This window comes from Leptinotarsa decemlineata, unplaced genomic scaffold (genome assembly GCF_025532065.1).
Source record: "Leptinotarsa decemlineata unplaced genomic scaffold, Ldec_3_MD MMD2_tig00078422_RagTag_RagTag, whole genome shotgun sequence".
NCBI lineage: Eukaryota > Metazoa > Arthropoda > Insecta > Coleoptera > Chrysomelidae > Leptinotarsa > Leptinotarsa decemlineata.
In genome coordinates, this window is record NW_027412747.1 from 16026548 (window position 1) to 16038797 (window position 12250).

Here is a 12250-nt window from a genome sequence, read left to right on the forward strand (position 1 = left end):
AGGTGCATGGCATATTGTACAGCGGACGGATTCAATGGAATACCTACGTGATACCTTTCAACACTTTGAATTTTTTGTTTCATTATGACACATGCACGAAATTGAAAAATAAAGATATGGCTGTACAGAAAATTGAAAACTCTTCAAAATGAGGTATCACTTGACCCCCTTTTGCATTTATGTCACAGTGTGTTTTTTCCAATACATAATTCGACGTGTTTCAGGGTTTTTTTGAAAATTGCTAATAACGTAGAAAATGAATTTATCCGTTACACATGGTGCTCACTGTATAAATTATATAGTTTCTCACTCAATTATAAAATTTTTATCATTTGTAAAACATTTTCATTAGTTTTCTTTCAAATCGAAAACATTTTACTGTTTAAAATATGTCATTGTGTGACATTGTTTTTGTTAAATTGCAAATTTCCCCTTTAATAAACATCAGTTGTTTCTTGGGAAAATACGTATATTAGGGATCATTATTATTATATCCAGGGATACACGGAAACGGCAACATTTGTATTCGATATAAAAATATGGCAGTTGTATATCAACTTAAAAATGCATGAGTGACCTACCAACTGCTCAACAGCCAGTTTGTAACATAAATTACTTAGAAATAGAAATGAAGAAAATCTTCATAAAAGTCGAAATTTAGATTTTAAGAAACTTATACAAAGGTGAGACTGAGGAATTATTTTGAATATTTGCGACGTCTTGTGATTAACTTTCCAATGAATATTACTGGAGTTTTTTACCAACACCAACCGTTATTTTAACACCTCGATACGTGTTTCGATCACTAAGTGATCATCTTCAAGTGGATTGAGAGTTGATACTTTTCAAAATTAGTGAAAAAAATGTTGTTTGATATATTCCACTGAGAGATCACATATTCAATTATCATTAGTTGATACAGAAATGTTACTGGTTTCACTTTTTGTCAAATACCTCCCAAAAAACATACCTTTCAAAGTGTGATACCGTGTTAGGAACCACACGTTAAAAGGTAAGACCTCGTTTATCCTTAGCTCGCACAAGTTTAGACTTCTGAGGGTTGTCGTTCGTAGGGGTGCGACAGCTAGTTTACGGAAACACAGATTCTTTTTAAACAGATTCCTGATGTAGCCAAAAAACTGTTCTGAAACAATAAACGCCCGATTTCTCGGGAAGACAGTTTGGTAACCCAAATAGTTTAAGATTCGTTTAGATTATGAATTGGAAGTAATATTCTTAAATTTTTACAAAAGAGAAATCGCGTGAAAAACTACCACTAGGCCAGTCCAGAAGCATTACAGTTTTTGTACACGGAAGAGTAAGATAAGTGGCATAAGCCTTTTGAGAAATTTCTAGAGATTCCAAAATCTGATTGACTATTCTGAGTTTACGATTGTACAGGTATATATTGAAAAGTCACAAATATATATTCCTTATGATTATATTGCTTTTATAGGGATGCAGGCTTTCAAGGCTGGCGTCAATGTTTTGGTTGGTTTCCGAGTTTTGCCGTGGTTGAAACGTTTGGAGATTGTAACCAAAAAAGAGCTCGGCGAAACCTGGAAACCAACCAAAATATATTGCTTTCATTTCCTTACTTGAGTCATAAGGGTGGTACTTATTTGGTATGACGCATAATTTAGAACGACGAAATTTTATCAATTTATCAGGAAAGTATAGAAAAGGATCCGTTTGAAAAAATCGTATTTAATCGTAGTTTCGTTTTCAATTTCGAAAATTAGTTTTGAACTCAGGATTTTGACTTTATATTCAATAGGTTCTAAATAAAAATTTTGGAATTTTTTTTACGTTAAACGGTCTTTACGAATCGTAATTTCTGAGTTTGTTAGTTGGTAATTTAAAATTCCATTTTGGACAGAAATCAATGTATCATGATGGAATTATAATATACAGTGTCATCCCCAAAGTATGCACTATATGGGAAACTTATTTATTAAGGGTTTTTTGACAAAAAAGTATTCTCGATAAAAGTTTGTGCATTCCCTAAAACTGAACACGCACTAACAAAATACAGTAAAACACACGTAATATACGAGGAGCCTTCAAATATTTGAATTTGAGACAAGGGTAAAGTACTCTCATTTTGAAAAATCTCGGGAAATGTTGTTTGGAAAAGTTTTTCAGCATTGAAAAATACATCTAGATTTGAAGTCATGGCCATCTTAGTGAAGTTTTATTTTTTTACATGTTTTTTAATGGGGACTACGAAAAAAAAAATGCTAAAATGATAAATAGATAGCATCCTGTATACGACGGTTCATTTTGAAAGCCTGTAATAATACGAATTACACAACTATGGTGTTAACCACGGTTAATTTTTTTGAAGAGTGAAATAATTTTCAAAGTTTTAAAGTTTTCGGTGCAAAGTTATTTTTATTTTTTGTTAACACTGAAAATTACTCAAAATTATACAGTATTTCAACGAGAACTCGATATTCAATATTATTAAATCACAAAACATCAAAATAAAATAGGTATTTTGGAACAAACTCATTGATTTTCTGGAGATTATTTTGGGGAATTATTTTGAACAAGAAATTCTCCAGAAAATCAATGAGTTTATTCCGGAATACCCAATTCATTTTGATGTTTTGTGCTTTGAATATTAAGTTTCCATTACAATACTGTATAATTTTGAGTGCTTTTCGGTGTTAACAAAAAATAAAAATAACTTTGCACCAAAAACCTTGAAAATTATTTTACTCTTCGAAAAAATTGACCGTGGTTAACACCACAGTTGTATAATTCGTAATATTTCAGGGTTTTGGATTAAACCATCGTATACAGGATGCTGTCTATTTATCGTTTTAGCAAAAATTTTTTTCTAGTCCCCATTGAAAAAAAATGGGTAAAAAAATGAATCTTCACTTAGATGGTCATGACTTCAAATCTGAACAACTTTCCTAAATAACATTTCCCGAGATTATCCAAAATGAGGGTACTTTACTTTTGTGTGATATCAAATTTTTGAAGGCTCCTCATATATTACGCGTGTTTTACTATATTTTGTTGGTGCATGTTTAGTTTTAGAGAATGCACAAACTTTTATCAAGAATAACTTTTTGTCAAAAAATCCTCAATAAATAAGTTTCCTATATGATGCGTACTTTGGGGATGACACTGTATAAGACAATTCCTGAAGAAATAAAAAAATCTAAAACTGCTCCTGAGTTCAAAATCAATTGAAAAAGTATCAAATGGATTAATTTAAAAATGCAGTTAAAAATCTAAATAATCACGAAATTCAGAGTTTGAAGTTGAAATTCCGTGTTTAATGTCCAAATTTTGAATTGAAATCTAAATTTCGAATTTAATTTCGGAATTAGATTAGAAGCTTAGAATTTAATAATATTTTGAGTTGAAAATGCGATTATTGACGAAACTTTATGCTTAAGGTTTAAAGTTCAGGTTCAAGGCCAGAATTATGGATTTTTTTATTTGCCTCATTTCTATTGAAGTAAACGTCGTAATTTAACAATCTTGAGTTGAAAATAAAAATTCTGAGTATGAAGTCGATATACCGATTCCATTCCTGAATAGCGTTGACCAGTGTAATGGAGCATTCCTGCATAGTGTTGACCAGTGTATATAAGCTGTCTACGTCCTAGACCGACCCACCGTGTCAAACTAATAGTTCATATGTTGGCCACTGATGGGGCCCCTAATGTTACTTCACTAAGAGACTTGATATTCCCGAAGATTGAAGCACTCCGTGTTCAGCATGATCCCGAAAAAGGGCCAGAACCCGCTGTTTCACCAGAATTACCGTCCAAAGGCTGACAGAAGAAGTTGAAGATCAAAATGTTCTGCTGACGAAGCACACGGCTTCAGGAAGCACACTCCACCGAACTGTAGGCCCTGAGACTTGTCGAGAACTCCATCTTTAACCCAAACAACAGGAAGACAGTCCATCTTGTCCTAGACAGAAAGTCTGGCATGAATGCCTTCTACACAAAATTCTCGCTTTCGACCTGCATCTGGCCTGTCCGGTTGATTAGGTTCTTTCTGAAAGGTTGAACATTTCAAGTCCGAGTCGAAAGAACCCCCAGGGAAATCCTAGCTGGAGTGCCTGAGGAAGCTGTGCTGTCTCCACTAATCTACAGCCTCTACGTGAGAGACTTCTCCAGGTTCGACCACGTTGAGGTTTCTCTTTATGCCGATGATACGGCTCTCTTCGCCTCTTCCGTGGGTCGTGAGTTGGTGGTCGGCTACATGCAACGGGCATTGGACGACCTCGAATACTGATACCTTGACTGGAAGATCCGAGTGAAGCCAGAAAAAAACCCAAGCGATAGATTTAGGGAGACGTAACGTTTCTCCGAACACGAAGGTAACGATCTCAGGCAGGTAGATCGAATGGCGTTCCCGAGTCAAGCACTTGGGTCTTATGATAGATCATGGTCTCACCTGGAAACACCACGCCATGACGACCAAGAGCATAGTCAGGCTCCATCCTCTTATCAACCGTAATTCGAAGCTCGACCCTAAGAAGAAGGTTTTACTGTACAACACCATGTTCATGCATATCATCATGTATGCTTCAGGCTCTCGGGGACAAACCGCCCCGACTAATCTTTCCATTTTGGAAATATTGCGAAATAATATACTACGGATGCTGGTGAATGCTCCATGGTTCGTGCTGAATGAAGCAACCCACAGAGATTTGAAGCTATAGACTATACAGCAGTCCATCCAGTTGTGGAATAAGAGAGTTTTCGAGTCAGCAGAATCTCATGAAAACCCATTAGTTGGGTAAGCTGTAGATTATGCTATAGACGACCCCTCCAGATTCAGAAGACCCACTTTTTGTTAAGTAAAGGCCCCATACCGTCCGCAAAAAGTTAACAGTTTGTTTATCAAACACCCCAGTCAGGAAGGGGTGCACAAGGCCAGGGTGGCGTAGAGGTCATGAATCTTTATTCTGCAACCAATCACTCCCAGTCTTGAAACATTCGTTCCCTTGAGGAACACACTTTGTAAGGGAGCCTGTCTACAACCTGATTTAAACGAAGATGATCAATCAGTCTGGTGTCTTAAGGAAGATGTATAGAAAACCTGGTGTTTTTACCGATTCGCATTTTGTTTTGACAAAAACTCTCGACGCGAGAAATGAGATTGCCCCAACTTTGTATAACTACGATAGATGGGGCAAGAATCGAAATCTGTCGCGGGTGTTTTGTTCAGATTTTAAATTTATGGACCAACTCAACTAACATCAATTTATTTCCAAATTCATTGGTTCTTAATCAAGAGTGCCTTAGAGGAAGCGAAGACCAAAGAAGAAAGATGAAAAGAAAAATGAAAATTGCCGTAGGTCTAGCGTTTTTGACAAAATATTTCACATGGGGAAGGAGTCCAAGTGATCACACCAGGGATCTTCTTTGTAACTTGGTCTTAATCATTCTGGGACTAACAATAAGTAGATCAACCGTTAGTTGTTACCAAGTTTAGAAAAGTTCTTTACCTGTCGCATTCAGCGTGCCGAGCTCAACGAAAGTGTTTTCTGTTCCATCATCTCTTGAATTGTCCATTGCTGTCATTTGCAGGCGCCTTTGAAGCGTGGTGAGTTTAAAACCCCGTGAAGGGAAAGCAGAATTAAAAAGCTATCCGTCTGATTGGAGATCCAAACATTGCCTTGAAACACACCCTGAGCATCGGAGGATACTTTCTATATACAGGGTATTCAAATTCGTTTCTGTACATGGGGATCTCGTAAACGATAAGAGATAGAGTGTCCGTTGAATTATAGCAAAGTTGCGTATTTCAGAGACCTATTCAATGATGTGAAGAAATCGAATATAACTCTTTTGGTTCTAAAAATATACAGGAAAAACAAAAAAATCCCAAATTATTTTTTTGGCTATATCTTCTTTATTCACAGACATATTGAAAATCTGTCCACATTTTGCTATTGGTTCTTGATGTGGGCTCTCAGAATATATCCATGAATCTTTTATACAGGGTGTCATCTGACTTAGGCCACCCCCATCTTTGCATTTTTGAATACGGACTTGTATTTTTGTTGTAGTTTTTGGATCGTAGAGGTTCATTTCATACTGAGAAATTAAATTCAATTTTATATTATGGGATTTTTCGGTAATATTCGATTATAATTGTGTGAATTATTCTCTTTTAAATTACGGCCCTGGAAATTGGTTAACTGGGTTGAATAAAAACGTAATAGCAACTTTCACGTCTCCCTTTGTATCGTAGAGTTTTTCGAGAGTTTTTTTTTTTTCATTTTTAGGTACCTATTCATATTTTTTCCATTGCTCTGAGCGTTTTCTACAATGAACTTCGAATAAGAAAACCTTTTATCATTATCTGAAACATCTGCAACAAAAATATATTATATGTGTTTTTATGAGCAGAAAAAAAATGGTAGCAACAATAACATTCGAAACGAACACTATAATTATAATGAAAATTGAAATCAAGTAAGTAATTTATATAAACAAAAAAATTAATTGTGCAATACATGTTTGAATTGGAGTTCTTCCATTTCGAGACAAATAATGGGACAATAAGATGGTCTGCAAGATCACCAGATCTTACTATTTTGGAATATTTTCTATGGGGGACATTGAAAAATAGGATTTACGCTGGCAGAGAGATAGAAAATGTGGAAGACTCGAGATTGAGGATTTTGAATGATTCCGCAATAATGCAGCAAAAAAGTGTATTAAGGGCAATAAATAATATGAAAAACCGAGTTTAAAAATGTCTCGAAATGGAAGGACTCTAATTCGAACATTTATTGCGCCAATAATTTTTTTGGGTACCTAAATAAATAACTTAATTTCAATTTTCATTACAATTATAGTGTTCGTTTCGGATGTTATTATTGCTATCATTTCTTTTTCTGCTTATTAAAACACATATAATATTTTTTTGATTTAGGTATGTTTCAAATAATCATAAAAGGTTTTCTTATTCGAGGTTCTTTGTAGAAAACGCTCAGAGCAATGGAAAAAATATGAATAGGTACCTACCTAAAAATGAAAAAATAATCGAAAAACTCTACGATACATAGGGAGACGTGAAAGTTGCTATTATGTTTTTATTCAACTCAGTCAACCAATTTCCAAGGCCATAATTTAAAAGGGAATAATTCACACAAATATAATCGAATATTACCGAAACATCCTGAAATATGAAATTGAATTTAATTTCTCAATATGAAGTGAGCGTCTACGATCCAAAAACTACAACAAAAATACAGGTACGTATTTAAAAATTCAAAGATGGGGGTGGCCCAAGTCAGATGACACCCTGTATAAAAGATTCATGGATATATTCTGAGAGCCCACATCAAGTACCAATAGCAAAATGTGGACAGATTTTCAAAATGTCTGTGAATAAAGAAGATATAGTCAAAAAAATAATTTGGGATTTTTTGGTTTTTCCTGTATATCTTCAGAACCAAGAGAGCTTTATTCGATTTTTTTACATCATTGAATAGGTCTCTAAAATACACAACTTTGCCACAATTTAACCGACACTCTATCTCTTATCGTTTACGAGATCCCCATGTACAGAAACGAATTTGAATATCCCTGTATACTTCCACAGAAAGTGAATTTCACTAGTTCGGACTTCCATTGTTTACTATAAAAGATTTGAAATCCCTGAAACAACTAAAAAAGAATATTTAAAAATGAATAACTGAAAATAACAATTATATTAAGCAAAAATAAACCTGAAATGAAATAAAAGTGAAATAACCTACAAGTAAAAATATAACAATTGAATAAATAAAAATAAAGGAATGAAAGAAGAAAATAATAAAAAGTGTAGAGATTCCAAGTCACGTTAGTTCACGACGTTTCGATTGTTAGTATCTACAATCGTCTTCGGGTGATGACTGGACTGATTCCTCCGAGAGATGACTATTTATAGGTCGTTGAAATACTTTCACTTATCCCTGCTTTCCATTTTCCGCTTCACTGATTCCGAGCGAGATGACCGTTCTGGCGGGAGTTGGCCATTTTTTGTTTGATGATGGGTTTCCATAAGTTGCGTATTTCTACGCTGGCCTGGCTGAATACGTTGTTGGACAACATGTATGCGGCTTCCTTGAATTTTCTACTAAACCAATGTTCCTCTCTGTGCAAGCTGAGATCTTGCACAGAGAGGAACATTGGTTTAGGAGAAAATTCAAGGAAGCCGCATACATGTTGTCCAACAACATATTCAGCCAGGCCAGCGTAGAAATACGCAACATATGGAAACCCATCATCAAACAAAAAATGGCCAACTCCCGCCAAAACGGTCATCTCGCTCGGAATCAGTGAAGCGGAAAATGGAAAGCAGGGATAAGTGAAAGTATTTCAACGACCTATAAATAGTCATTTCTCGGAGGAATCAGTCCAGTCATCACCCGAAGACGATTGTAGATACTAACAATCGAAACGTCGTGAACTAACGTGACTTGGAATCTCTACACTCTTTATTATTTTCTTCTTTCATTCCTTTATTTTTATTTATTCAATTGTTATATTTTTACTTGTAGGTTATTTCACTATTATTTCATTTCAGGTTTATTTTTGCTTAATATAATTGTTATTTTCAGCTATTCATTTTTAAATATTCTTTTTTAGTTGTTTCAGGGATTTCAAATCATTTTATAGTAGACAATGGAAGTCCGAACTAGTGAAATTCATCATGAAACATTGTCAATCACCTTCATTTATCCACAGAAAGTGTTCGACCAACTTGGCCCGCCTGATTTCACTCAGAACAGTGTTTGTGCATACCTACCATAAGAAATATGATCAGACTAGATTAGTGACATTAAGGTTAGGTTTGTTGTTAGATTATGTTAGGTTTGATCAGAATTCCGACTTTGAACTCAGAATGTTGTTAAAAATTCATAAATTTGTTGCTTTCGAAGTAATTTGTAACTTTTGTTATAATGGACTGTTTCTATCTTTCTCTAGGCAACATTTCTTCTGTCTCATTTTGAGATATTCTGAAGAAAGCTCATATTCAAATGCATATTTATAATCATTTAGAAAACTACTATTATTATTTTTTCATGAATAAATTATATATGTTTATCTGAAACTTTCCCCAATATTCAGAGAATAATGTACATTCACTATCCTCATGATAAAGCCGAAACGAGAATTAGCCTAATTTTCCAATCCACTCTCCTCATACCTTTAGAAAGTAGGTACCACAAAATTTATATGAATCCGGTAAATGAATATCCGTAGAAGCCACTTTAGGGTAGCACTATTTTCCAATTATAACCAGAAACATGTATTTTCGGATTCATACAAATTTTTTCGAAATGAAGCATTATTGGACTTTTCTAAAACTTTGCTAGAAATTTTTTTTTCAAATATCACCGTACTTGTTTATTGAATAGCATTCTGTTTTTGAACCTTTCTTCAATGATCTAAAAGCTGAAGCTATTTTATTCTCTAGTTTAGCCTCGAATATTAGTCAATTTGGACCCAAAAATGCTCCTCATGGTAAAATTGACTTCTTTTGTTTATAATAGAAAAGAGTTTTTTATTCCTAATGAAAAAAAGTTTCTATTCCTACCAATCTATTCCACTTGAAGATAACAACGATAAAGAAATTGGAAAAGAGAAAGACTTGATTGGTCTTTCCTCAGACAAAATATCAACAGAGCAGAAGACCTACTTGTCTTCTACGGAAAACTATTCGAGATAATTAGGAACTTGTAATCAGCCCAACAAAAGTGACCTGACCCAAAGACTACCGATATCCCTACTGATTGTCTTAGATTGAATCTGATCGATACAATATGCTCTAGTTCCCTACTTAGCTTAATCGTGATTATATTACAGCCCATTCTCCTAGGATCAGCTAGTCGATTCCCTACCGTTTAAGTCTATAACTACATCAGTCGAAACATCGCTTGGGGCAGAAACACTCTCCGCCGCCGGAGGCACTCTGAGTTCCTCTTCTTCTTCGTTATTGTACTCTTCGCTTTCTCTATGAACTAAAACTTGCACAACAGTCGCTTCACTGTTCTGTCTATTCAGAGGAGGGCGTGTCAAGTTGTTCTCGGGGGAAGGCTCGGTGACGAGAATGCTAACATCGGTACTGCTGCATTTCTCCGATTGCGACCTGTGACAGCCTCCCGAAGGGGCTACTGACGTTGGCCGAGCTTTGACGGACCCGACGCGCTTCCTTCGTATTATGCTGCCTCTTTTGGGTTTCGCATCGTCCGAAGTACCCGGATGGAGGCTCTGTGGGGTACTGGGGGTTTTGGCGTCTTTGCGGCCGAGCAATGGCGAAGATTTCTCGTCGGGGTTCTCGACGGCGTCTTGCCGCAAGAAGAAGGGGAAGTTGTAGATGCTGCGCCTGCGTGGCTGACTTTGAGGCGTAGGAGTAACGGGGGTGGTAGCTGTAAAGAGTGAAAGATGTTGGTTTTTACAATTTTCACAATAACAATTCTAGGAAAAATTGTCGAATAAATCAATAATTAACAAGTTGATGGGAGAAGTGAAAGCGTATAAAAAATGAAACAAATATGTACAATAAAACTCACAAAATTATAAAAATGAAGTAAATGATGAATGTATTGAAGCAGTCGTATCAAAGATACGACTACGGCCCGCGATCGCGATGTGTCACAGAAAAAAGCGCGTGCTTAGACAAGCGAGAGAGTGTTAGGTACCTATTCAGTTCTAGTAGACATCACAATCGTAGAGAGTAACGCCATCTCTTAGCAACAAGTGGAAATACTCTTGTTATTTTTGTTGAGAACAATAGAATCTTCCACGGGATTCGAGTCTAGACCAGAATCTTCCTCGATATAAAAGGAGTGCGTCTGCGCGACGTGAGTCTGTTGAGTCGAGCAATCGAAGCGATACGGTCGGAGAAGGAGTCTAGTTTTGATGCAAAGTAGTGATTGTAAAGTCTAGTGATTGTGAAGGTATTGTGCGCATTTATTTGTGTTGTGCGCGTGCGATATCCATAATCGTTGTGTCGAGTTCCATAATTGTTACGATTTTGGCATAATGTCATTTGAAATCATTTGGCACAGTGAATCAAAAAAATTGGATCAATATTCTCAACTTCTGAGAAGTCAGATATCTGGATCCTCGAGCTCAAAATAATTACCCTCTTTTATAACTTTGATATGATTTTTAACAATCGTATATTATATACTATATAATTAAATAAATGAAATGTTATAATTCAATACATTTTTTTATACAAATCTGGCCCGCCTACACATTCTAAATGTAATATATGGCCCTCTGCAAAATTGAGTTTGATACCTCTGTATTAGAGAGAACAAATTTCGGAATGGTAGGCCGTAGTGAATGTGTCATCCTCAAATCTGAATATCTTAAAAAATCCAAAAAGCAAGATGAATAATGGAAAAATATGAGAAGTAATCAATGAAAATTCATCAGTTGAAAAAAAAAAACTGATTATCTGTTGAAATTATTACATTATTTTTCATGGATACATGGATACATGGGAAATAGTCAATGAATATTTTGTGAATTACTGAAAATTTAAAAATGAAAATAAGTAGATGAACTATGCCGGTTCTATTACACCGGAAATTCAACTAACAGAAGCAATGAAGTACGTCGTTTTTCGTGCGTTTTCGACCGTTTTTCGTGCGTTTTCGTGCGTAACCGTCACATATTTGACCAACTGCGCCACGAAAGCGCTACACGAAAAGCGTTACGCGAAAAAAGTTACGCGAAAGCGTTATACGAAAAACCGTTACACGGAAAAAATGATCGTTTTTTTTCGTAACGCTTTTCGTATAGCGCTTTCGTGGCGCAGTTGGTCGAAAACGCACGAAAAACAATGTACTTCATTGCTTCCGTTAGTTGAATTTCCGGTGTAATAGAACTGGCATAGTTCATCTACTAAAATACCTCAGAATACATTTCGCTATCTGGGCTATCAGATAATATAACCATAAAAATATCGGAAAAATCAAAGATCTCATTCGCATCTCACTTTAATTGAAAATAATTCATGTTTTGAGGAATGGTCAAGTCAAATTTAATTTATCAATATACCATGAGGATTGAAAAAACAGTGTATACAGTGCATTTCTTTAATGTCCCCCTCTTTTATTTTTTGAACGGATCAACTCAAAAAATTTAAATTTGAAATAATGAAATTAATGCATGAATGCTTTATTTTGAAGTGAAATTGACAAAATATTCTTATTTAGTTTTCGGTTTTACTAGTAGAAAGGTACCATGTCAACAATCTC

General features: G+C 35.3%; 1 protein-coding gene across 1 annotated transcript in view; it reads right to left on the bottom strand.

The window, feature by feature from the left end:
- Positions 1–8142: 8142 nt before the first annotated feature.
- LOC111503873 (sodium channel protein 60E) overlaps positions 8143–12250 on the bottom strand; it is a 331231-nt gene continuing 327123 nt past the window's right edge. Inside the window, exon 30 of the mRNA XM_074186486.1 lies at positions 8143–10405. Within this exon, the coding sequence (XP_074042587.1) occupies positions 9858–10405 (548 nt within the window). The 3' untranslated portion in view covers positions 8143–9857. The remainder of the gene's footprint in view (positions 10406–12250) is intronic.